The following is a 22,894-nucleotide window of genomic DNA, read 5'->3' as shown; positions in this document are numbered from 1 at the left end:
TGCTCTATATACCATCCTTCAAGACATCAATGGCGGAGAAACTCACTTGTGGTAGTGAGTGTGACTGAAAAGGCCAATGTGGGATCTCCGAGGCCCAAAAAATTACAAATAGTGTTGCCATTGGCATCTATACAACCTGAATCGCTTTCCCATTTGAACAGCACCACGGTCTCAGAAACAATGCAAATGTTTCTGAAGATGAGAAAGATGGGGAGACTTAAAATTTATCTAACATCACAACCACAATGTTCTGCATGATGGCACATGATGCTCTTATGGATATCTTGCTTTTAATTTGTCTGGGTAGTCAGATAAATTTCACTTGCGCCTCTGACAACAGTCGAGTGATTTGGATGCCTCATAAGAGTGACAAATAAAAGTTATGATCTCGAATTCATTCATTCAATTGTATTTACTGAGAGCTTACTGTGTGCAAAGCACTGTACTAAGCGCTTTGGAGAGTACACTATAAGAAAAAACACATTCCCTGCCCACAACGAGCTTACAGTTTAGAGGGATGAATCCTTTCTTTCTTCATTTATTACATACAACACGATGGTATGGATCCATACCCACGAAACATATGCTCATGCCCTAAAAATCTCGTCTCCAGGCAGAAGGATATTTTTCTATGATGACCTTGAAGGTTAGAGATACAGAAACCATCGACACTCTGCCCTTGCCTGCCACTTGAAATTCACAGAAATGCTACAGCAAATAACTGAGCCTGGAGTAAACAAACTGCTTTCCAAAGGAGATGCAATTCCGTGTGAGTAAGGCATATACCCTTTGTCACCAAAATGGGACTTTCAAGAGCTGCAAAACTTCAACAGCCCCCAATAAAAGTGGAAGGAATAGGAGTCATTGTTTATTCTGACTCTGTGAGGCTAAACAGAGAAAGCAATTCTCACCTTGAAGGGGACATCTCCCGAAGTTTGGTCTGCAAGGAACACAGTTCACCCAGCAGGGTCATCTTTGCCGCTTGCTCCTTTTCCAACGCGGTTTCTCGGTCCTCTAGCTGTTGCTTCAGGTTTTCTACTATTATTTCACCAGACACTTCTGAATCAGGTAGATTGGGGATTTCTGTCCACTTTTCATAAGGAGGCTGATGGAACCTAGGAGATATTTTCATTTCTTTCTCCTCGGTGCGGTCCCTTGGTGTGTCTTGCCCTCTTGGGGCCTCCTCGCTCCCTCCCGAAACGGTGTCAACGGTCTCCCGGCACTGAGACTGCTTTGCAAGTTGCAACTGAAACACAACCTTCTGGTACTTTTCAAGTTCACTCTTCAACCCCTTAATTCTCTGTTGCAAATAGTCTAGGTCATCCATGTTTTCAACACCTTCAGAGATGGCTGTACCATTTACACTTCCTTTGAGGGAAAACAGACTCTTGGAACTTGTGTAAGACACAGTTGAAGCTTCATCTGGAAAGTCCTCTGTATGGCAGTCTTTGCTTGGTGGCATGATGTCTGACTCATTACCCTGATGAGGTCTGGATTCTGAAAAGCAGAAGCGTCCAGGTGAATAGTGCTTGCACTAACCCTTGGGGCAGGGCTAAATCTACACATCCCAAACTGATGAGGATCTAATTCTTCAAGACTTCCATAGAGAAGCAGTATAGTCTAGATGAGAGATGGCAAGCCTGGGAGGTAGGAGACCTGGGTTCTTATCCCAGCTCTGTCACTTGCCTGCTGTGTGACACTGGGCAAGTCACTCAACTTCTCTGTGCCTCAGTTTCCTCACTGCAAAATAGGGATTCAATGCCTGTTCTCCCTCCAACTTAGACTGTAAGCCTCATGTGGCTTATCTTGTATCTATCCCAAAGGTTAGATCAGTGGTTGGCATAGCAAGCTTTAAACATATACCACAATTATTATTAAGGAGCTTCCCATTTAGCATCCCATTCTGATGTCACACAACCCTTGCTCTGGAAATTCTTCCTTTGATCCTACATCTCTCAGGCTATATCTAAGCCCATTTCCCATCTTCCCGTTCTCACCCATGAAAGGTTCAGCTGGGTAAAAGTACATAATAAGTGCTTTCTGTGTGCCAAGCACAATGCTAAGCACTGGGGTAAACAAGAGATAATCAAATTAGGCTGGGTCTGTTTCAGGACTTCCTAAATCCCCAGTGATGGAGTTCTACTTATTGCCATCACACATTTCCAAGTCTTTAGCACTTCATCAAACATCTCCAATAGTCCTAACCCTCAACCTTCCACAAAGCTAATAAATTTAAACTAAAGCAGTGTGGTCAACTGGATAGAGCACAGGCCTGGTACGGGACTGGAGTTCTAATCCTGGCTCTGCCACTTGTCTGCTGTGTGACCTTGGGCAAGTTGCTGAACTTCTCTGTGCCCCCGTTACTTCATCTGTGAAATGGGGATTAAGACTGTGAGCCCCATGGGGGACTGGGGCCAACCCAATTACCTCATATCTACCCCAGTGCTTAGTACAGTGCCTGGCACATAGTAAGTGCTTAAATACCATTAAAAAAAAAAAGTTCCTAGGGAGGTAAGAAACTAAGACATTGTGCTCAAATGGTCTGTGGCACAGGCCCTTACCTACTTAATCTTTCTCGAATAGTAGTCCCCAAGTGTTCCTGGCCAAAAATACAGCATTTTCACCAGCTTTATGGGATGATTATTTAGGCCTAAGCAACAAGGAAAATAGTCATAGTGATCCTAAGCCCACATTATGAAATAGAAGGAGTAGTAGTAAAGAAGATATTTACTGAGTACCCACTAGGTGCAATGCATTGTACTAAGCACTTGGGAAATCCCAACAGAAGTGTTGGGTAATGAGGAGAAGCAGCATGGCCCAGTGGCTAGAGCAAGGGCCTGGGAGTTGAACGGACACGGCTTCTAATCCCGGCTCCGCCACTTGTCTGCTGGGTGGCCTTGGACAAATCACTTCACTTCTCTGAGTCTCCGTTCCCTCATCTGTACTGTGAGCCCCATGTAGTAACAATAATAATAATAATAATTATTATGGCATTTGTTAAGCACTTACTATGTGCCAAGCACTGTTCTAAGTGCTGGGGTAGATACAAGGTAATCAGGTTGTCCCACGAGGGGCTCACAGTCTTAATCCCCATTTTACAGATGAGGTAACTGAGACACAGAGAAGTTAAATGACTTGCCCAAAGTCACACAGCTAAGTGGCAGAGCCAGGATTAGAACCCACAACCTCTGACTCCCAAACCCGTGCTCTTTCCGCTGAGCCATGCTGCTTTCCTAGTACAGGGACTGTGTCCAACCTGATGATCTTGTACCTCCCCCAGTGCTTAGTATAGTGCCTGGCACATAGTAAGTGCTTAACAAATGCCATAAAAAAAAGTATGAGATACACTTCCTGACTACAAGGGGCTTCCCTTCCCCACAGCACCTGTATATATGTTTGTACATATTTATTACTCTATTTATTTATTTATTTTACTTGTACATATCTATTCTATTTATTTTACTTTGTTAGTATGTTTGGTTTTGTTCTCTGTCTCCCCCTTTTAGACTGTGAGCCCACTGTTGGGTAGGGACTGTCTCTATATGTTGCCAACTTGTACTTCCCAAGCGCTTAGTACAGTGCTCTGCACACAGTAAGCGCTCAATAAATAAGATTGATGATGATGATGATTACATGGGGGACAGTCAGCAAAATATTTACAGATGTGATCATCACACTACATAAACTGACTGTATAATCCAGCATTCCTTTATAAATACGTGACAAGGGAGGGCATGAATAAACGTCAGTCGGGTGAATAAACCCAAACATACTGTTAAGGTCTGAATGTGTGGTTTTGACTGTACATGCCACCGTCTATATAGAAAATACCAACCCACCCAATACAGTAAGCACAAACTTAGTATTCTATATGCGAGTGAGTAAAAACCGTTAAACCGTCTTGAAAATAACAATAAAGGGAACAGGGCCACATACTACATGCTATCAATATCATTTATATTCTGAGGAATGCTTCCCTCCTATTTCAACCAAGTGCCTTCCAACAATGCAGATAAGAGGTCTGTTATCATTCTTTGGCTTCCTCCTCGCAGTCCATAACTCTACAGAAGCACATAATAATGAACATATTTAATTTACCGAATTGATCGGAGGCACTGAATAAGTTTTCAGCATAGGAAAGAAGGCACACAACTCATTATTTTTATAGGGAGCCAGGCTCACAAATCCTGGTGACCCGCCTGAAAATGCACTTGTTTTACAGACTAACTTGGGATTCTTGGGGACAATTACTTCTTACTAATTGAAGTAAAGCCTAGTTATGAGCTGTAAATAATGGCTGAAAAGGAGAATTATCCTCAAAAGTCTCAGCTACGTTTATAGTGTTGTCTTGTTGCTAGGTGATTGGAGGCACCTGCTGCCTCATTAACATTCCCTGCCAGCCGACTACCTTGTCTATTTTTCAGATCCTTATCCAGTTCGCTTTCATCCTTGCCACAGGTATCACCTCCAGGCCCCTTCAACTCCAGCTGGCCCTCCTGGCAGTCTGGCTTCAACCATGGCCCAGCTAGAGGAAGCCACAAAAATAAAAAAATAAAAAAATAATTATTATATATATATACACAAAAAAAATAAAGTCACAAACCTGAAACTTACCCAAGCACCAGGAAAGAACGCAAGATACCATGGGGAAAATGAAAACACTAGGGATAATGCAAGGGGCAATTTATGAGACAAAATTAATCTACAGAACTATGAGAAGCAGCCTGGTTTATGAGAAGCAGCCTGGCTCAGTGGAAAGAGCCCGGGCTTTGGAGTCAGAGGTCATGGGTTCAAATCCCAGCTCTGCCAATTGTCAGCTGTGTGATCTTGGGCAAGTCACTGAACTTCTCTGTGCCTGTTACATCATCTGTAAAATGGGGATTAAAAACTGTGAGCCCCCCGTGGGACAACCTGATCACCTTGTACCCTCTCCAGCGCTTAGAACAGTGCTTTGCACATAGTAAGCGCTTAATAAATGCTATCAAAAAAACCCTGCCATGTCAAAACAGTAGAAGCGTAAGTATATGGTGGCTTGTCTAAAATGGTTGAAGTGCCCATTTTAAAAGAACCAGATAAGAGTGAGAAAAGGCTTCGGCTAGATTTGAGAGCAGCAGCTGCTTTATCCTAGGAGAGAAATCTTCCTCGTGGATTCCCAGGGGAGTAAAGCTTCACAACCCAAGTTTGCTTTGAGATATTACGAGACTTGGAAGAGTATCCCTGGAGTCACAGAGGGTCATATCAGGGCACACCTAGTGCGAGGTACCTCCAGCACCAGGGCACCCCCACTCCACCATCCTGGTGACTCCAGGATTCCCGTCTGTGCTGGCCAGCCTGGCAGCCCCGACTGAATTCAGACACGGCCTGTGTCACCCATGGCCAAGTGACTACAGCAAGGGCCTGAAAGTCAGAAGGATCAGGATTCTAATCTCACTTCCGTTACTTGTCTGCTGTGTGACCTTGGGTGATTCACTTCATTTCTCTGTGCCTCAGTTACCTCCTCTGTAAAATGGGGATTAAGACTGTGAGCCCAATGTGGGACAAGAGACTGTGTCCAACCTGATTAAACTGTATCTACTCAAGCACACAGTACAGTACCTGACACATGGTAAATACTTAACGAACACCACAATTATTATTATTACCTCAAAACTACCCAAAGCTGGCAAGCCCCGGACCGGAAAGCCCCAGAGCAGAAGGGTCTTCTGGCTCAGTCCCACAGAAGGGTACTTGCTCAGATGACATATCACCTCACAAATACCCGCAAATGAAAACAGTAGCTTAATCCCTTGAACAATGCACCCAATTTAGAAGTGAACTTTCTCCAATTCTCAAAAACAAGACTGACATTTGAAATAGTCTGAACAATTTATTTGCCGAGTTTGCCAAGTAGGTTCTGAATTGTTATTTGTATTTTGTTTTCTTTTACCATTTAAGAGAAGTCTGTCCTGCATTGGACCCTCTTGCAGTTTTTCAATCATCGCTTCAGTGGCAGATAACTCTGGGCGAAGTTGTTTGTTTCGGGTTTTATATTCCTTCAGATCTCCATGTGGCTCACCTATCTGGTTCCGCAGATAAGGTGCTGTCTCCTGGGTAGCTGAGGTTAAGTTTACACTTCCTAATGATCTAGATGGTTTTAATGGAACGGGTAAACGGGATTTCTTATCACTCTGAAAAATACACATAATAAAGTTTTATATTCCTTTCCTTCCATAGCTTGGAAAATAGAATCAAAAGATCTGAGGCACTAGGAGAAACAAAAACCCAGCCCCCTCCCCACCCCACGCTTCTCAGTTTTCATAATTATCCACCAATAAATGCTTTCCTAAACTCAGGTTATAAAGCAACAAAAAGTAGATTTACAGGCATAATGCCAAAGGCTATTTAGATTTAGAAAACTGTTATTGGCTGCCTGCTATTTGCCTTAAAACAGTACATACACAGATCAACCTCAATAATTATTGAGCCAAAAATGAACAGTAAACAGTGGATATTCAAACAACTTTGTCTACCCACTAACTGCTTTGCCGAAGGTTTTATAAAAATAGTCAGCTAACAGAATACCCTTTCTGATAGCTTCCCTTTTCAGTCCCTCGGGCTATGACTTTTTCAGTCCGGAAGAGATGGAGCAGAGCCCATACACCCATAAACCCAATCAAGACAGTGCAGGATAGGTGCTGTTGTTCCCATAAACCCAGTCAATCAACCAATTGTATTTCCTGAGCACTGACTGTGTGCAGAGCATGGTACTAAGTGCTTAGGACAGTACAATACAACAGAGTTGATAGAAACGATCGTGGCACTCTAGGAGCTTTCAGTTTAGTGGGAGAGACAGATGTGAAAATAAATTATAGATAGGGGAAGCTGCAGAGTATAACGATATGGACCTAAGTGCTGTGGACATGAGGATAGGGTGAGTACCAAAGTGCCTAGGGGCTCTGGATCGCCCCTTAGTCCTGCTCTTTTTCTGAGTATAAAGGAATAAGACACTTCTCCCTCCCCAGTGGATCAGAGGAAATTTACGTTCCTAATCAGGGCTCCTGACCCGGACTTCATAGGGTTTTGTCACCAAGACTAGGCTGTTTTTACTCACGAAAGTAATGATTTGGAGTTCAGAAAATAAGCTTAATTCTCCAATCTGATATATTGATACATTTGAATTTTCAAACAGAAAAAAAAAACTGGAAAGCAGGCATCCTTATGGCACCAACTACAGGGTAGAGATTTCTTTGAGGGATTTCCTGCTTTTTAGTCTTTCATAGGCCTTTGAAAACCAAGCAAATGGTAATGATGGTTACTGTTAAGCACTTACTATGTGTCAAGCACTGTTCTAAGCTGCTGGGGTAGGCGCTGGACACAGTCCCTGTCCCACATTGGACTCACAGTCTAAGGTGGTAATGATTCAAGCAATTCTGATGTTACCGCATTTTTAAGGACTAAAACATCAGGAGTGGCAGTGTCCCAATAAAGGTGATGGGAAAAAGAGAATGGCAAAGTGGAAAGAGCATGGGCCTGAAAGTAAGAGGACCTGGGTTCTAACCCTTACTCCGCCACTTGCCTCCAGTGTGATCCTGGGCAAGTCTCTTAACTTCTCTGCACATTAAATGGGAATTAAGACTGAGCCTTACTTGGGACATGGACTGCATCCAACCTGATCTGTTGGATCTACCCCAGCACTTAGTACAGTGCCTCAAAGATATGTTCTTAACAGATGCTATTTACAAAAAAGAAAAAAAAAGAAAAGGTGTCTCGTTGACTAAAATCAACATAGAGAATTGAACACAGTGCTCCAAATTGCAGGGTGCGGTTCATTACTTGGGGTTAACACTACATTCAGTTTTAAATGCAGCTTGGTGGCAGTCTTCAAAAGAAAAGAAAAATCTTAATGGGGTGAGGAAAGGGACATATTTACCAACAACAGAGGGTAGATTAGAAAAAATAATCCCTTTTTAAGAATATTTTATCCACAGGGCGAATACACAAACACCACACAAAGAGAAATCCACTGACTTACTTTTTGTGCTGTGGTTGAAAGAGTTTTTTTCTGGTGCTCTGACACCCTAGATAGAGCTTCTTGGTCAAGCTCTGCATTTGATTCAGAACATTTTCTGGCTTCCTCGGAAATATCTGTTTTTCCTCCATATCCGAATCCATGACCCCCAAGGTCCACAGTTTGTACAGCTGCATCTTTCAGGCCCATCTTCGACAGCTTCATTTCCTCATTCATCGATGCCACCGCACCTAAATAAAATCCTCCCTTTCCATCCAAAGTTGACTGCAGTTCTACAGGTTCCTTTAGGAATGTACCAACCTGCTTAAGATGCCTAAGTTCATCTCTCAGTTGAACCACTGATTGCTTGAGATTCTTTTCATTCTTTTCTTCTGAATCTTCTCCAGAAACATTCTGCTGGCTCACAGCCCAAGGACCCAAGAGCAGTTCACGTAATGCTTTCATAAGTTCTGGTCTGTTTGACCCCCAAGGGAAGAAAAATTGTGAGCTCACTTCTTAACAGCACATTTTATACGACAAACCTGTCCAGAACCTTAACCTACTGGATTCTTACACTCAAAGGTTTGCCAAGAAATAAAACTGTAAAATTAAGGGATCATAATAAAGTTAAAAACAGTAAAACTCAGCAATATCATCCCTACTTTCAATATGGAACTATTTGGTCTCATTAATTTTTTTGAAATATTGAAAGAATATTTCTGGAATCATAAAGAAAGGCTGCTAAACTGTACCCTCTTTCCTCTCTCCAGGGCTTAAAACTAAATTAAAATAATATTTAATATTATCCAATTCTAGAGTTATGGCTCTGGTTTGTTATAATCATAGTAGACTTGGGAGATTTTCTCTACCTCCATTTCCTTATCTGGAAAATTAACCCCACAAACAATTCATTTTTACACATATAGATTGCTTCCTGTTTAACAGCTACCACAACAACAACAACAAAAAATCATTTTTATCGGTAATATTTCCTCTCGAAAAGAGATAATCCCTACCAGCACTCTTAATGGGAAGGGATTTACAGTTAAATCTCTGTGATACCCACCACTGAGTCACGGCTACTGCCTATTAAAAGATGTTTCAGAAACTGCTAGAGATTTTAGTATCATTGATTCATCTCTCTCAAAGTGAGACGTCTCTCAGTGGGGAACTCAGAAGCAATACTTTGAGAGAAACTTTTTTCCCTATATAGGATTTTTGTGAGTTTTTTTTAAATCATTACTACTGATAGTATGCAGCCTAATTACTTAATTGCACGATATATTGAAATGGCTCTGAAGGAGCCGTGCCAATCTCTCAGGCAAATTAGACAGTGCTATTATCAAAATTCACTTCACCAAAATGACTTTTTTCTCCTTCTTACAGAAATACTGTCAAATGTGATCTGCAGTTTGCTTGCATACCTAGATTCAAGTACTGGGTTTTCATTTTCACTTAGCAGAGATGAGTATAGGTTCATCGGCTCGCCTTCATGTGGGCTCTGCTCCTTTTGGATAACTGGTTCTCCAGCTACTTCCTGCATTACACGAGCACTCTTTTGATTTTGATTCTTCTCCTTTCTGTTGTTGCAAATTCCATCAAAGTAGTCCACTGTAGCCTGGAGAGGAAAATTATTTCATAGAAATGGAGCCGAGCGGGCATGAAACAAAGAGATGTGGGTTCTAGGCCCTCATTGTATGATCCCTACGATCCCCACCCTTCCCTGGGTCTCAATTTGTTCATTTGTAGAATGGACCTACAGTAGCTGCCCAACAATGCTGGGAAAAATCATTCTCTGCACATTTCAAAGTCTTCAGAATAAAGAGGCTCCACAAATGCACAGTACTTTACTTAGACTTCCGTTAGTTTTTGTAATATATCCTAGCTTACCAGATTTATAAAGTGTGCCCCACTCACTATTTAATAACACAAAGAATAATTAGCATAACATTGCTTTGCTTAATTTGGAAGGTGGTTCATTTATAATTTGTTGAAGATGTTGTTTATGACGCTACCTTCCTGGAGTACTTATCATATACTCTGGTCTAGTTAAGGACTGCATCAGACACACCATAACTTGAGTAGAAAATTAACATTCCTGTTAGGAAGTTGGAAAATTTCCCATACTAGTCTATAAATAAATTGTTCTACTTCATTACTTCTGGTGAAAAAACTTACAGATTAATCCGTGCAAGGGCGTAAAGACATTTTAAGTTATTAAGATTTCTGAAATGATGCACAAGCTCCATTACATTCACAGAATGACTACAGAGCAGCATGGCAGAATGGGCAGAGCACAGGCCCAGGAGTCAGAAGGACCTGGGTTCTAATCTCATCTCTGCCACTTGTCTGCTGTGTGGCCTTGAGCAAGTCACCTCAATTCTCTGTGCCTCAGTTACCTCATCTGTAAAATGGGGATTAAGACTGTGAGACCTGTGTTGGGACTTGGACTGTGTCCAACTTGATTGTCTTGCATCTATCCCAGCACTTAGAACAGTGCCTGGCACATAGTAAGCACTTAATAAATACCATAAGAAGATGGATTTTTATTACGTACCATTTGCTTCAATGCAGATCAATCAATCATATTTATTGAGAGTTTACCGCGGGCAGAGCACTATACTAAGCCCTTGGGAGAGTACAATCTAACAGACACATTCCCAGCCCACAGTGAGCTTACAGTTTAGAGGGGGAGACACATTGATATAGATAAATAAATTGCAGATATGTACAGAAGTGCTATGGGGCTAAGGGGGATTAGTGAGTAAAGGAAGCAAATCAGGGTGATGCAGAAGGAAGTGGGAGTAAAGAAAATGAGGGCTTAGTCAGGGAAGGTCTGTTGGAGGAGATGTGCCTTCAATAAGGCTTTGAAGGTGGGGAGACTGATTGTCAGATACGAATAGGGAGAGCATTTCAGGCCAGAAGCAGGATGTGGACGAGAGGTCGGTGGCGAAATAGACCAGATCGTGGTACAGTGAGTAGGTTGGCTTTAGAGGAGTGAAGTGTGCAGGCTGGTTTGTAGTAGGAGAGCAGCAAGGTGAGGTAGGAGAAGCAAGGTGATTGAGTGCTTTAAAGCCGACGGTAGGAGTTTCTGTTTGATCTTAAATCTACCTAAAAAGGTATCTTCAAACCAGTAAGAATATTTGGGATGTGGCTTTGAAGGGACTCCAAAATGTTAATGGTCTAGTCCTTTCATTCTTTTAATGATAAAATGTCTCGATTTGCACAAAACCTGAAACGTCAAAGCTGAGGAATCTGGGGGAGCGGGAAAAGGAAGGAAAAAATATACCATGTTGATAACAAGTGTACACAATAAGTCACAAGGTAAATAAAGCGGCCTAGGAAACTGACAAAATGTCGGCATGAAATGTAGAGCTCTCCACTGGCCGACACAAAGGCGGGACTCCCGACAGTACAGGAGGTACTGCATTCAGTGCCACAGGTCTTTGCAGTCCGTAGCACGGAGTGAAGACTGATGTCCCAGTAATGCCAGCAGTACACACTCCTCTTCTGTGCCCAGAAACCTCAGCTAAAGGTCAGGGAACAAGCAGGAAAGGGAGGACTTGAAAAAAGGGGCTTCATCAATGCTGGGAGGTATTTATGATACTTAGTGAGCCCTTATTGACTGGATCCAGGGGTCCAGCTGGCCTGCCCTCCCGCCCTACGAGGCCAAGGGGCTTGCCAAAGTGGCTCTATCACCCCGCTGGGGGCAGGGAGTCGTGTGGAACAGACTTGGGCTCTGGCTGCCCTGAGCCAGGGGCTACATCCTCTTGTCATGTGGGCAGAAGAGCTGGCTGGGGCCTGGGAATTGGAGCTGGGGCTTCCAGGTGAGGCATCCCTGTGTGACCCCTCCTCTGCCCGTAGCCCAGAGTGGCTGTTGGGGGCCCCACAGGATGATAACCACCGACTGAAGCCCTCCCTGACCAATCCTCATTTCCCCTAATCCCTCTCCCTGCTGTATCACCGAGACACAAGGATTTTTACCCTGTAGAGCGCTTGATATTCACTGCGCCCTCAGCTCCATAGCACAAATTTTTTTTAATGTTCACCTTCCCCCCTATCGACTGTGAGCGTCTTGTGGACAGGAAACAGGTCTACCACATCTGCTGTATTGTACTCAATAATTCCATTCATTGATTGACTGATTGTCTGCAGACCACTATATTAAATGAACAGGAGAGTACAATACAGAAGAGTACTATTCTGAGCACCGCTGCTGGAGGGCCAGTGCTGCAGTCCAGGGAACAGTCAGGTATTTGAAATGTGCCTCTCCAGCCTGAGCCTGGGCCTAGCTGGTTTGTATATAAGCTCCCCCATTCCTCTTCTCCCACTCCCTTCTGTGTCGCCTGACTTGCTCCTTTTGTTCTTTCTCCCTCCCAGCCCCACAGCACTTATGTACACATCTCTAATTTATTTATTTACATTAATGTCAGTCTCCCCCACCCTAGACCGTAAGCTCATTGTGGGCAGGGAATGTGTCTGTCTATTGTTGTACTGTACTCTCCTAAGCGCTAAGTACAGTGCTCTGTACACAGTAAGCACTCAATAAATACTACTGAAAAAATGAATGAATACCAGTGGCCTCCAATGTCCTCCAAGCACTGGGAATTTTTCTCTTGTCCTCTGGGCTGCCTTTACAGCCCTTAATCAATTAATGGTATTTTTAATGGTATTTATTAAACGCTACTTAATGGTATTTTTTAAGGTATTTGTTAAATGCTTACTATGTGACAGGCACTGTACTAAGCACAGGGGTAGATACTAGCTAATCATGTTGGACACAGTCCCTGTTCCACATGGGGCTCAGTATTAATCCCAGTTTTACAGATGAGGTAACAGGCATGGAGAAGTTAAGTGACCTGCCCAAGGTCACAAAACAGACAAGTCATGGATCTGGGATTAGAACCCAGGTCCTTCTGACCCCCAGCCTTGCTCTCTATCCACTAGGTTATGCTGCTTCTTTGTCCAAAGCACTGTTCTGAGTCCTTGAGAGAGTACAACATAACTGATTTGGTAGACACAATCCCTGTTCACAAGGAATTTACAGTCTCCAGGGGGAAAAGCAGGACTGAAACACAACACGCCTCCCAACACCCCTCTGCCCAATTTATGCTTCCCCAAGCCCTGAGCATGGAGCTCTACACACAAGGAACAGTTTACTAAAGTAATCTGCACACAGAAACCCTCAATAAATACCAATGATTGACTGAGAAAAACTTCAGGGCAAGCAGAACCTGGGGGTAGGGAAGGATTATTAAAATGCTGATGCATAACAAAGCACAAAAACATGGAGGAGTTTTGGGATGGATGGCTTCAATTCATAGTTTATGGCCTTTGTACCATAATTTATTAATTTTACAGTAATTTATTAAAATTATTCCTGATTTTACACCATGTTTTGGTCTTGCTAGAGTTAAGCTTAATTTTGGTTCATTTTAAATGTTCCTTGACCTGCAATCAATGTGTGTGTGTGTGTGTGTGTGTGTGTGTGTGTGTGTGTGTACACAAACATACAGACATATGTTTTTCACTGAAAGTCACCTCGAGAAAGTCATACGCTCCTACCTCAGTCGCCCTTCCTGTATGCTGCTCCCTCAGGAAATCATTCTTCTCCCCATCACCTTCCGCTGCCATAACGGCCTCATCTTCTTTATTATGCAGACACTATACAGAGTTAAGAGGGTGGGAAAAAGTAACTTGAATAAACCGAGGGGCAGAAAATAGGAATCATCTTTGAAAATGAAGATGAGAAATGAAGCGAGATATGTCTATATATATATATATATATAGACATATATATACACACACACACACACGCACATACACATCCATCATAAGTCAATGAACATTTAAAACGAACCAAAATTAAGCTAAACTCTAGCAAGACCGATACATGGTCTAAAATCAGAAATAATTTATTCCTGTACAAAGGCCCTAAACTATGAATTGAAGCCATGTGACCCCAAACTCCTTCTACATGTTTTGTGCTTTTTTATGCAGCGGATTTTTTCCCCTTCACTGAATGCATGCTAACTCAATCAATTCATTGATGGCATTTACTAAGCTTACTTTATGCAGAGCCTATATTAAAGTGCTTGGGAGAGTACAATATAACAGAAGTGGTAGAAACAACCCTTGCCTTCAAGAAGCTTACAATCTAATGGGGAAGATGGATATTAAAAGAAATTCCAGATAGGGGAAGCACGAGAATATAGGAATATGTGCGTAAGTGTTTTGGGGGCTGGGGGTGCTAAAGGGATACAGATAGACCCACATGCACAGATGGTGCAGAAGGAAGAATAGGGTGGAGAGATGAGAAGTTCGTCAGAAAAGGCTGCTAAGAGAAGATATGATTTTAGTAGGACTCTGAAGATGGGGAGAGTGGTACTCTGTCAGATGAGGGGGAGAGAGTTTGAGGCAGAAGGGAGGACTGTGAGCAAGGTGAGAGAGACCGAAAAACATCAAATAGGCTGGTGTTAGAAGAGCGAAGTATGTGGGCTGGAGATGAGTGGGAGATGAGAGGTCAGGTAGGTGGAAGAGAGGTGACCAAGTGCCACAAAGACGACAGTGAGAAGTTTTTGTTTAACGTGGAGGTGGATGAGCAAACATTGGAGATTTCTGAAGAGTGGGAGGCTTGAGCAGAAGGAATTTTTATAAAAATGATACGGGTAGCAGAGTGAAGTGTAGACTGGAGGAAGGAGAAGCCAGAGACAGGGAAGCCAAGGAGGAGGCTGATGCAGTTGAGGTGGGGAAACTGAGAGACATCTCACTTTGAGAGAGATGAATCAATGGTACTAAAATCTCTAGCAGTTTCTGAAATATATTTTAATAGGCAATAGCCATGACAGTGGTGGGTATCACAGAAATTTAACTGTAAATCCCTTACCATTAGGAGTGCTGGTATGGATTATCTCTTTTCTGGAGGAAATATGACAAAAAAAATGATATTTTTGTAAGTGGGCTGAACTGTAGTGGGAGAGGAGAGGTCAGGTGGGTGTAAGAGAGGTGACCAAGTGCAGTAAAGATGATGGTGAGGAGTTTTTGGTTAACGTAAAGATGGACGAGCAAGCACTGGAGACTTTTGAAGAATGGGAAGATTTGAGCAGAAGGAATTTTTAGAAAAATGATGTGGGTAGCAGAGTGAAGTGCAGATTGGAAGTAGAGACTGGAGACAGGGAAGCCATCGAGGAGGGTGATGCAGGTGAGGTGGGAAAACTGGGTAAAATTCCAGTCAAGGAAATTGAAAACATAAAGCCAAAGGAAATCTGAAGGATGCTCAAGATGGGTGTCACTTCTATTTCTTAAACCAAGAAGGGCAAGGTATTTCCTTGACCGCCTCCCTCCCAGAGGGAATAATCTACCTTGTTATTTGACAGAGTTTTAATCCTTAATAAATATCTCCTGATGCCTAAGGAATGCTTGGAAGCAGTGTTAATGGAGTTGATATCAGTACTAGAAAAATAGCTTAATTTATGAAGTTTCTGCCCCAACTTTACAAGTTTGTTAAAGGGGTTTTTAAAAAGGACTGGGAAAAACTTTTGACACCATTCAGTAATTCATCTGTGTATTAACCCAACTTTGTTCAAAGACTATTAGGTGATCCTAATGAACATTAAACTCTAATAGCTAATTCCACAGGAAATGAACCACAATATCACTCTTCTGTGTATTTAAGTGCTTGCCGTGTGCCAGGCTCTTTATTTTGCACTGGGATAGATACAAGCTCATAGGTTGGACACAGTCCATGTCCCACATGGAGCTCACGGTATTGATCCCCATTTTATAGATGTGATAACGAAGGCATGAAGAAGTCAAAAATCATACGATCCACTAATCTTTGGCCATAAATAAAAAGAATTGATTATGCAGTATCTAGATGCTTGGCGGGGGTGAGAGATCAACTATGCTCCAAAACAAAATGTAGCTCTAATCAGTAGAGTCAACAAGTTTCTATTTTACTTCAACTGTCTCTGCTCGACTGTTTTTACAAGGCTTCCACTCGGCACCCTACTTAAAAATAAGTCTTCCCATTAACTGCCAGCAACAGCTTCCTCCCTATCAACCCCACCACAATGACACAGGTCAAATCCCTGGAATTCCTTTTAATGGGTCATCCTTTCCAAGTTGTCGTTGCAATTTTTAAACACAGATTTTACGTGATGCTACGAACAACAGGGCTATGAATGCCAAATGTAGTTCCCCTCAGCAAATAACCCCAAATTTGAATGTTAGGTTTGAGAGTTCAGAGGAAGACGAGAAAGTAATGCTGTAAAGGAAATAATGTACCATTTCACTATGCTTTTAAAAGGGTAAAAGACCAAACCAAAACCCACCACTTCTGGCTTAATGAACTCTATGGAAAATAGGCTGCTTACTAAAAATATTTCCTATTTTTCCTTAAGTGAACTACTGAAATGCTTGGTTCTTCAAATTGCGTGGAGCCCTATGGACTGAAACGCTCCCTCCCTCAAAGACAGCACATGGCCACAGAGTAGTGGAAACTACCTTTTATTTTCTCCCATTTTGGAACCAAGATATAGACTGCTTATGGATACCAGATCATGGATCCAAAGTCTACATTTATCTAGTTTCTGGCCTGGGCTTGTTTCAAAGCAAATATATATCAGAAGCACCTGAGGGGATCAGAGAAGAAACTGCTCTATGTCCCCTGACACACTTCTTACGAAGGACGTATCTCGTCATCTGTGACACTGCTCACTAATAAACTCCTGGGAGAGCTTTTATTTTCAATGGTCTTCTTTTAAGGGCTGGGTCAGGTTAGGGATTAATGGGAGGAAATGATGGTCTTCAGCACTGCTTTGCCTCCTGGGTCTTCAAATCGTTCATCACGAACCAGTGGAGAGAAACCAAAGAGAAACAAAGTCACCGGCAATAGCACTTAACCCAACTATGACTAATGAGGATGAGCCTTGGAGCCATGGAGGTGTGTCCTAGCCATCCATTCACTATCTGGAAGTGAAGTGAAAGAAAAGGGCTCATGCCATGAAGGTCAGAGTGAAACACTGATGAACCTCATGCAGTTATGGGCTGGGGGAACTCTTGGCTCAAGGGAGCCCTGAAAGATGCAGTATGGTCTTAACGACAAAACAGAAATCAACCAATTCCTTAAAGCTGCATTTACACTGACTTGGCCCGGCTATTTTGCCAGTTCTCCAGCTACCCTGGCAGGGACCGCACCAGTCCCTGGATATTCCATTTGCACACCGTTCACTGGAAATGGATCCAAGAGCTTCCCGACATCTCACATGGATCTGTATCCAGCCCGGAAAGAGTGCTGAGCTTTATTCTAATCGCTTTGGTTTGAGGGTATCAGATAAGCTAGCTCAACCTTGGCACTTCAACGGCAAAGAATCTCCACTTGAAAAGTGAAAATGCTGCTGCAATAGAACTGTTCCATTTAAATGCTTCTGCCCCAATCCCTAGTGTAGCTGCAGCTTTAGCGTTATGGAAACCAAAGTTCAAAAAACGCTTGTCATCTTCAACTCACATATGCTTGTAAGAGTCAAGATTATTCTTCCTACCTGGTTTTGGTTGACGGCTTTGGGTGTTTCTGTTTCCTGAGGAGCCAAGCTGGAGAGCTCCAAAAGGGACTTCTTCAGATTTTGGTTATCTGCATGCAGGTCCTTCACTAGGAGCACAAGTTCAATGACCTAAGTTGCAAAGGAAACAAAAAAGAATAAGAGATACAGGTTTCCCCTTTATAGGCAGAAAAGAGAAAAGTCTTTATTTGAGCGCTCAGTATTGGAAGAACCAACCATTCGAGCACAGTCACTAAAAAACACTTTGCCCTAGTGATGGGTTTTTCACCACGTTATTACAGAAATTGTCCAGACAATTCTGCAATTCTCTGATTTATTTGGTCTCATCTTTACCCTCCAAGTAGCAAATGAAACTACTCCCAAAGGAAAAGCTTCTGAAATCTCCCCAGAGAATGAGTTGTATCTTTCATGACCTTTCCACTCCATATTAGCATTAAGCAGAGAAGGCTGAACCAACCAAAGGACAGCAGAAACACGATGCCCTGTACAATGACCCTGCTTTCCTAATGCTCAGGGCTCTCCAGGCGCAATCAATAGATTCAACTGTAAAGCTAGTGGAGTATGTCTCCATTCCTGGAAGTGGACTGGAATCCAGGAGCTTTTCCCTGCTCTACCTGGCAGCAGATAGGCCTTAGATGAGACCCTGCCCGTTGAAAATACTTTTATTTTGAGGGGAAGGTGAAATAAATCTGGAACATGAATCCAGATGTAGCTTGCAGGGCCAAAAAACAGGAGATAAAAAGATAGCCAATACCAGGCTAACCACAAAAGGGTGAGTAAGCAGAGAGGTGCAATTTTAACCCATTTACCAGATGGCAAAACAGTGTCCTAAACCAATTTCCAGAGGAAGTCAGTTTTAGAATTAGAATGTTCTAACTCCTAACTTGCAATTGTAGGTCTCAAAGTCCTTTAACAAAGAATGAATCCCACCAAGCTTCTCCACTATTAAGTAGTTCAACACTATCGTCAACAATCCGAGACTTGGACTATGGCAAGCCTCTAGCCTCTCCCCAGTCAATGGAAAACCTTAGGCTCCCTGGACATCAGGCCCAGCTTCAGACCAGGGCTTTCTGAGGCTATTTCTACAGGCTACAAGTCAATTGCTTGGCCAAATACCTAGAAAATAAGAAAACAGGTCAATACCCTCTTTTTAAGTTCCTCGAGGGACAAATGTTCTGTTTGAAAACGATCGTGCTCTCCAAGGCAAATACTGAGATAAGATGTCTGGTCACCACAAAATGAAAATGTTTCTTCTGTCAAAGAAAGAAAACCTATGTCAGAAATATCACTCTGCATGAGAACTCCAAATCCAAAACATCTGAAAATTCAAAAATAAATCTAGATTTTTCTTGAGCGTCGGCTACCAAAGGGAAGTTTCCTAGAGTTAAATATGCTGCATGTTAACTTGGAGAAATTTTCCATTTCCTTTGATCCTGACATCATGATGATGATCATGATATGACATTCTTCTTGGGCTTTCTCAGTTACTCATTCTGAATTATAATTTGCACATTAAGTGTTATGTTTAGAAATAATTTGTTCATGAACAGTAAGGAATGAATCATTTTGTCGGTTTAGCCAGGGGTAAAAAGAAAATGAACTCTGAAGCCCGAGAAGAAATCAAGCTCCTCGAATGCATTTGTTTTGGGCCTTTCATGTTTCCAGCCAACATCAGTGAATGTCTCCCCAAGTAAAGGAACTGGAATATGTGCCCAAACCTCTTCCGTGTGTTTCAGCCTCAGTTTCTTTCTACACAGATGCCACTGTGTGAGAAACTACTCACAGACAGCCAGTCCCATTGTGAGAGTAGGTGGCTGAAGATGGGGATAGTTGAAGCATAATTCAAACACTTAGTACAGTGCACACAGTAAGTGCTCAATAAATATGATTGAATCAATGAATAATTCTCAGGGTCAACTCTGCACCTGCTTTCCCATATGAAGAATTTTCTAAAATGCCCTGACCCTAGAAATTTAAAAAGCCAGGATGCCTCTATTATGTTTCTTTTAAAGCTCTGGAAGACCAATCTCACGGATCCTTCTTCTACTGTTGCTCTGTCTGTCATGGTCCCCAGAGCCTATCAGTTTCCCTAGCATACTGGTTGTTTATCAAAGCACATTGAAGAAATTACATTCCTCAGCCAGTGAAGTGATCCCTTGGCCGTGAGATTATATAAAACCAGGGATCCTTGACTTATGCAGAAAACAGTAAATTCTGTAGATATGAACGGTAGGCGGTTTGAAATCATCACTGCAGCAGAATCACCACAGAATTACTAAAATTTGCTGCAGGGGAAAAAAAAAAAGCAATCCCTCTATCTGTACACCCTGTATACTGACATCAGGCAGGCTCAATTTCCAAATCAAAAGCCAATGGGGGTACAAGAAATGTGAACATTAATCAAATCTGCCTAGATATTACCTGGCCTGAGTTTCCTGAACATCTCACAGTTTATTAAAAGCAGTATCCCCCCTGTGAGAGGGAGAACAGACGGAAAGACCCTACTTCTCCCCACATATTTAGGGCACCATACCTTCTCTCCTTCCAATTTCCCTAATTTGCTCTTCCAAAACCTTCCGTAAATTCCGATAAGCCAGGACATCATCTTCCAGTTGTTTTCGAAGGGCAAAAATGTTGCTTAGCTCAGCTTGGAGGCTGTTAATACTTTACAAAAGCAAGACACCAGAAATTAAAAAAAAAATCATTTTGTTACCTACTTATACTGACCCAGGATGGAAAATGAGAAGTACAGTAAGAGAGATAGCAAGAACGTAACCTTCTTTTTAAACACTGGAAATCATTTTCCTTTGTGCCTTAGCACCTTATCTGGCAGCAAAGCTTCTCTAAAGAATGTATTCCTCTGAAGCAATTGCTGCTCTTCCTTCAGATGCTTCTCTCATCTCTATCTGCAGAGTTACACACATAAATCAACATATATCGAGATGAAAATAAACCATTATGTCTAATCTTCTCTGCTCCCTGCTTTGAGAACTGTTCATTGTGAGGTAGTCTTGCCTGGAAGGGAAGAGGCTTCAATTGCAACTTTTCTCTGGTTCCATTTCAAGACAATCATAATGATCAATTTAAAAGACTGATAGAAAATCGTACAATCGTGTCACAGCACAGACCTCGCACGGTTGCAGTTGTACTGCAAAGAAATTTATCCAAAAGGTTGTTTTAGCTAAACTCCTGCTATTAAGGGCTTCTTGGTTCTCTTTACCTCTTTATGACAGGGTGAAAAGTGGGCTGCTGTTAGTGCACCTGCCACTCCTGTGCCTATTGATGATAATCTTCCCTCAAAGATCTCTTCAAAATGCAAAGGGTTACTAAAGATTTAACCAAGAATCAACACCCCAAAAAATGCTAAGCAAAGACTCCTAGTCTCTTTCCCTCTGCAGGCAGTGTCACTTTCCAAGCAAATGCACTGAGCTGATGATTTGGGGGAAGGAGCTCATCAAGCCCTGGAAGTGTAGCGTTTTCCTGAAGTGGTCTTCAATTTCTTTGGTAAAAGGCCTCTACTGAAAAACTGTCTTTCTTTTCTTCAGATCCAGTTTTCTGGGAATGATGATTGCAAGACCTGAGATATTTCTCCCCTCCTTGCTCCCACTACACCCACCTCTTTTATAAAGCTCAGGTTAGTGGTACGAAAAGCTGAAGTGGGGACTGCCTTGGTACATGGATAGTGTTGATCAACAGCAAAATATGCATGCTTCAATGAGAAAGACGCACTGGCTGAATATTAAGTTTCTCTTGTCTGTCCAGTGGCCAGTTAACATCATAAATGTTTTCATTTATGGTCTAAGAAATAACCCCAACATGTAACTTCAAACACCCTTTCTCTTTCCATTAAACAGCAGATAGAGCTCGAAGAGATAGAAGCAAGTACAACAGCTATCACAGTCTCCTATAGAGTCACTTGGATCTCCGATTCCAATCCAGTTCACCCTTGGAGACGCTGTAAGATTAAAACTCAATTCTCGCATTTCCTCAAACTTCCCCAAGGTTTCTTAATCCATGATGTGATAACCCCATAGCATTCAGAACCTCTCAAATCACCGCAATGCCAAAATGTATGTAGGAAACAAAGTTAATAAAGGGCCACGTACTTAGACAAAAACCTTAATTTCTGTTCAATTATCTGAATATTTCCATTTGTCCTAAAGATTTTAAAATTGTATTAGTAAATAAGATATAACATTGATATAAAACACAATTGAGGAAAGAAAAATAGCTCCTCAATGTGGGGAGGTGGGGGGGAGGAGAGACCCTTCATTTCTCTTTAACTGAAAATTGCAGCAAAACTTTCTTCTCAAAATGCAGGGATTCTCAGTGAAATCCAAGTAAATCAGATTTCTAAATCAAGGGGTAATTGCTGAAGCACGTCCATCATTGTCTCGTGTCATTCCTCTAAGAACGCCGGCATGGATTTGCTTTCATTATCGATGCAGGAAACACTCCCTGCATTCTGTAAGTAGTACTTTGGTGACTGAGATTTTGCAAAGACGAAATAACACATACCTGTCTGAGTCTTTCAGAGCTTTCACTAGGCTGGAATAAATGTGTTTTTCTTTTCTTAAAGCGTGAATCAGCTCTTCATACTCAGATTCCTTATTTTCCTGGGAACAGAAAGAAACAGTGGATATTGGGAGACAATATCTAAAAGAATGGGTGTCAGGTTTATCTGTATACGCACCCAGACAAACACTAAAGAATGTGTCTATTTAAAACATATCTATTGAGGGGATCAAATATGGTTTTCTTTGACTCACGAGACAGTCAGAGACTACCACCTGCAGGAGTGGAGAGGAATGGATGGCTGTCACTAAACATAGGCTTGAAACTGGAAAGCTATTCATCCAACATATAAACAGCTGTTATTATAGAAGACTAACAGTTCTGTTATTTGCCTGTCACGAAACATTCACCTGCCTGAACAGTTCATCATTTTTACAACAGAACAAAACGTGCTTTTGTTCAACCCCCTCACTCTCTAAGATGTGGAAATTAACAGTCCAACAGAAATGACATGGCAAGCTAGTAATTTTTTTTTTGGGGGGGGGGGGGGTCTTATGCTGAAATTTAGGTTGCTCAAGAAAAATGCCCTGAAAATACTCCCCCTAGTTTGGGTACAAAAGTTGATGTCTTCCAAAAACAGTATACTGTTTTAGGAAATGCGGCTCCAGTTATAGTTTAGAAGCTGATTATATAATTAAATAAGGGCACATTCTCTGCCAATTTTGAGTTCAGAATGCCAAACTAGCATCTCAGTCACGAAAAGTGAGTTACCCTATTAGAAATGTCATAGTCTTATGTAAATCATACTAAATAGGATTTATTTCCCGATTGA

At 42.0% G+C, this 22,894-nt stretch overlaps 1 protein-coding gene across 3 annotated transcripts in view; it reads right to left on the bottom strand.

Moving 5' to 3' along the window:
* Positions 1 to 22,894, bottom strand: part of CDK5RAP2 (CDK5 regulatory subunit associated protein 2) — a 135,010-nt gene that overhangs the window by 33,190 nt on the left and 78,926 nt on the right. For all 3 annotated transcript variants that reach the window (XM_038744556.1, XM_038744557.1, XM_038744558.1), the window contains 10 exons: positions 22,066 to 22,163; positions 20,081 to 20,211; positions 18,691 to 18,800; positions 17,530 to 17,658; positions 13,553 to 13,651; positions 9,412 to 9,605; positions 8,012 to 8,462; positions 5,927 to 6,167; positions 4,409 to 4,525; positions 912 to 1,497 (listed from right to left, as the gene is read on the bottom strand). In XM_038744556.1, the coding sequence (XP_038600484.1) occupies positions 912 to 1,497; positions 4,409 to 4,525; positions 5,927 to 6,167; positions 8,012 to 8,462; positions 9,412 to 9,605; positions 13,553 to 13,651; positions 17,530 to 17,658; positions 18,691 to 18,800; positions 20,081 to 20,211; positions 22,066 to 22,163 (2,156 nt within the window). The remainder of the gene's footprint in view (positions 1 to 911; positions 1,498 to 4,408; positions 4,526 to 5,926; positions 6,168 to 8,011; positions 8,463 to 9,411; positions 9,606 to 13,552; positions 13,652 to 17,529; positions 17,659 to 18,690; positions 18,801 to 20,080; positions 20,212 to 22,065; positions 22,164 to 22,894) is intronic.

The sequence above is a fragment of the Tachyglossus aculeatus genome, chromosome 4 (genome assembly GCF_015852505.1).
Source record: "Tachyglossus aculeatus isolate mTacAcu1 chromosome 4, mTacAcu1.pri, whole genome shotgun sequence".
NCBI classification, from domain to species: domain Eukaryota; kingdom Metazoa; phylum Chordata; class Mammalia; order Monotremata; family Tachyglossidae; genus Tachyglossus; species Tachyglossus aculeatus.
Note: the sequence above shows the minus strand (reverse complement) of the source record. Positions and strands in the feature narration are given on the sequence as shown.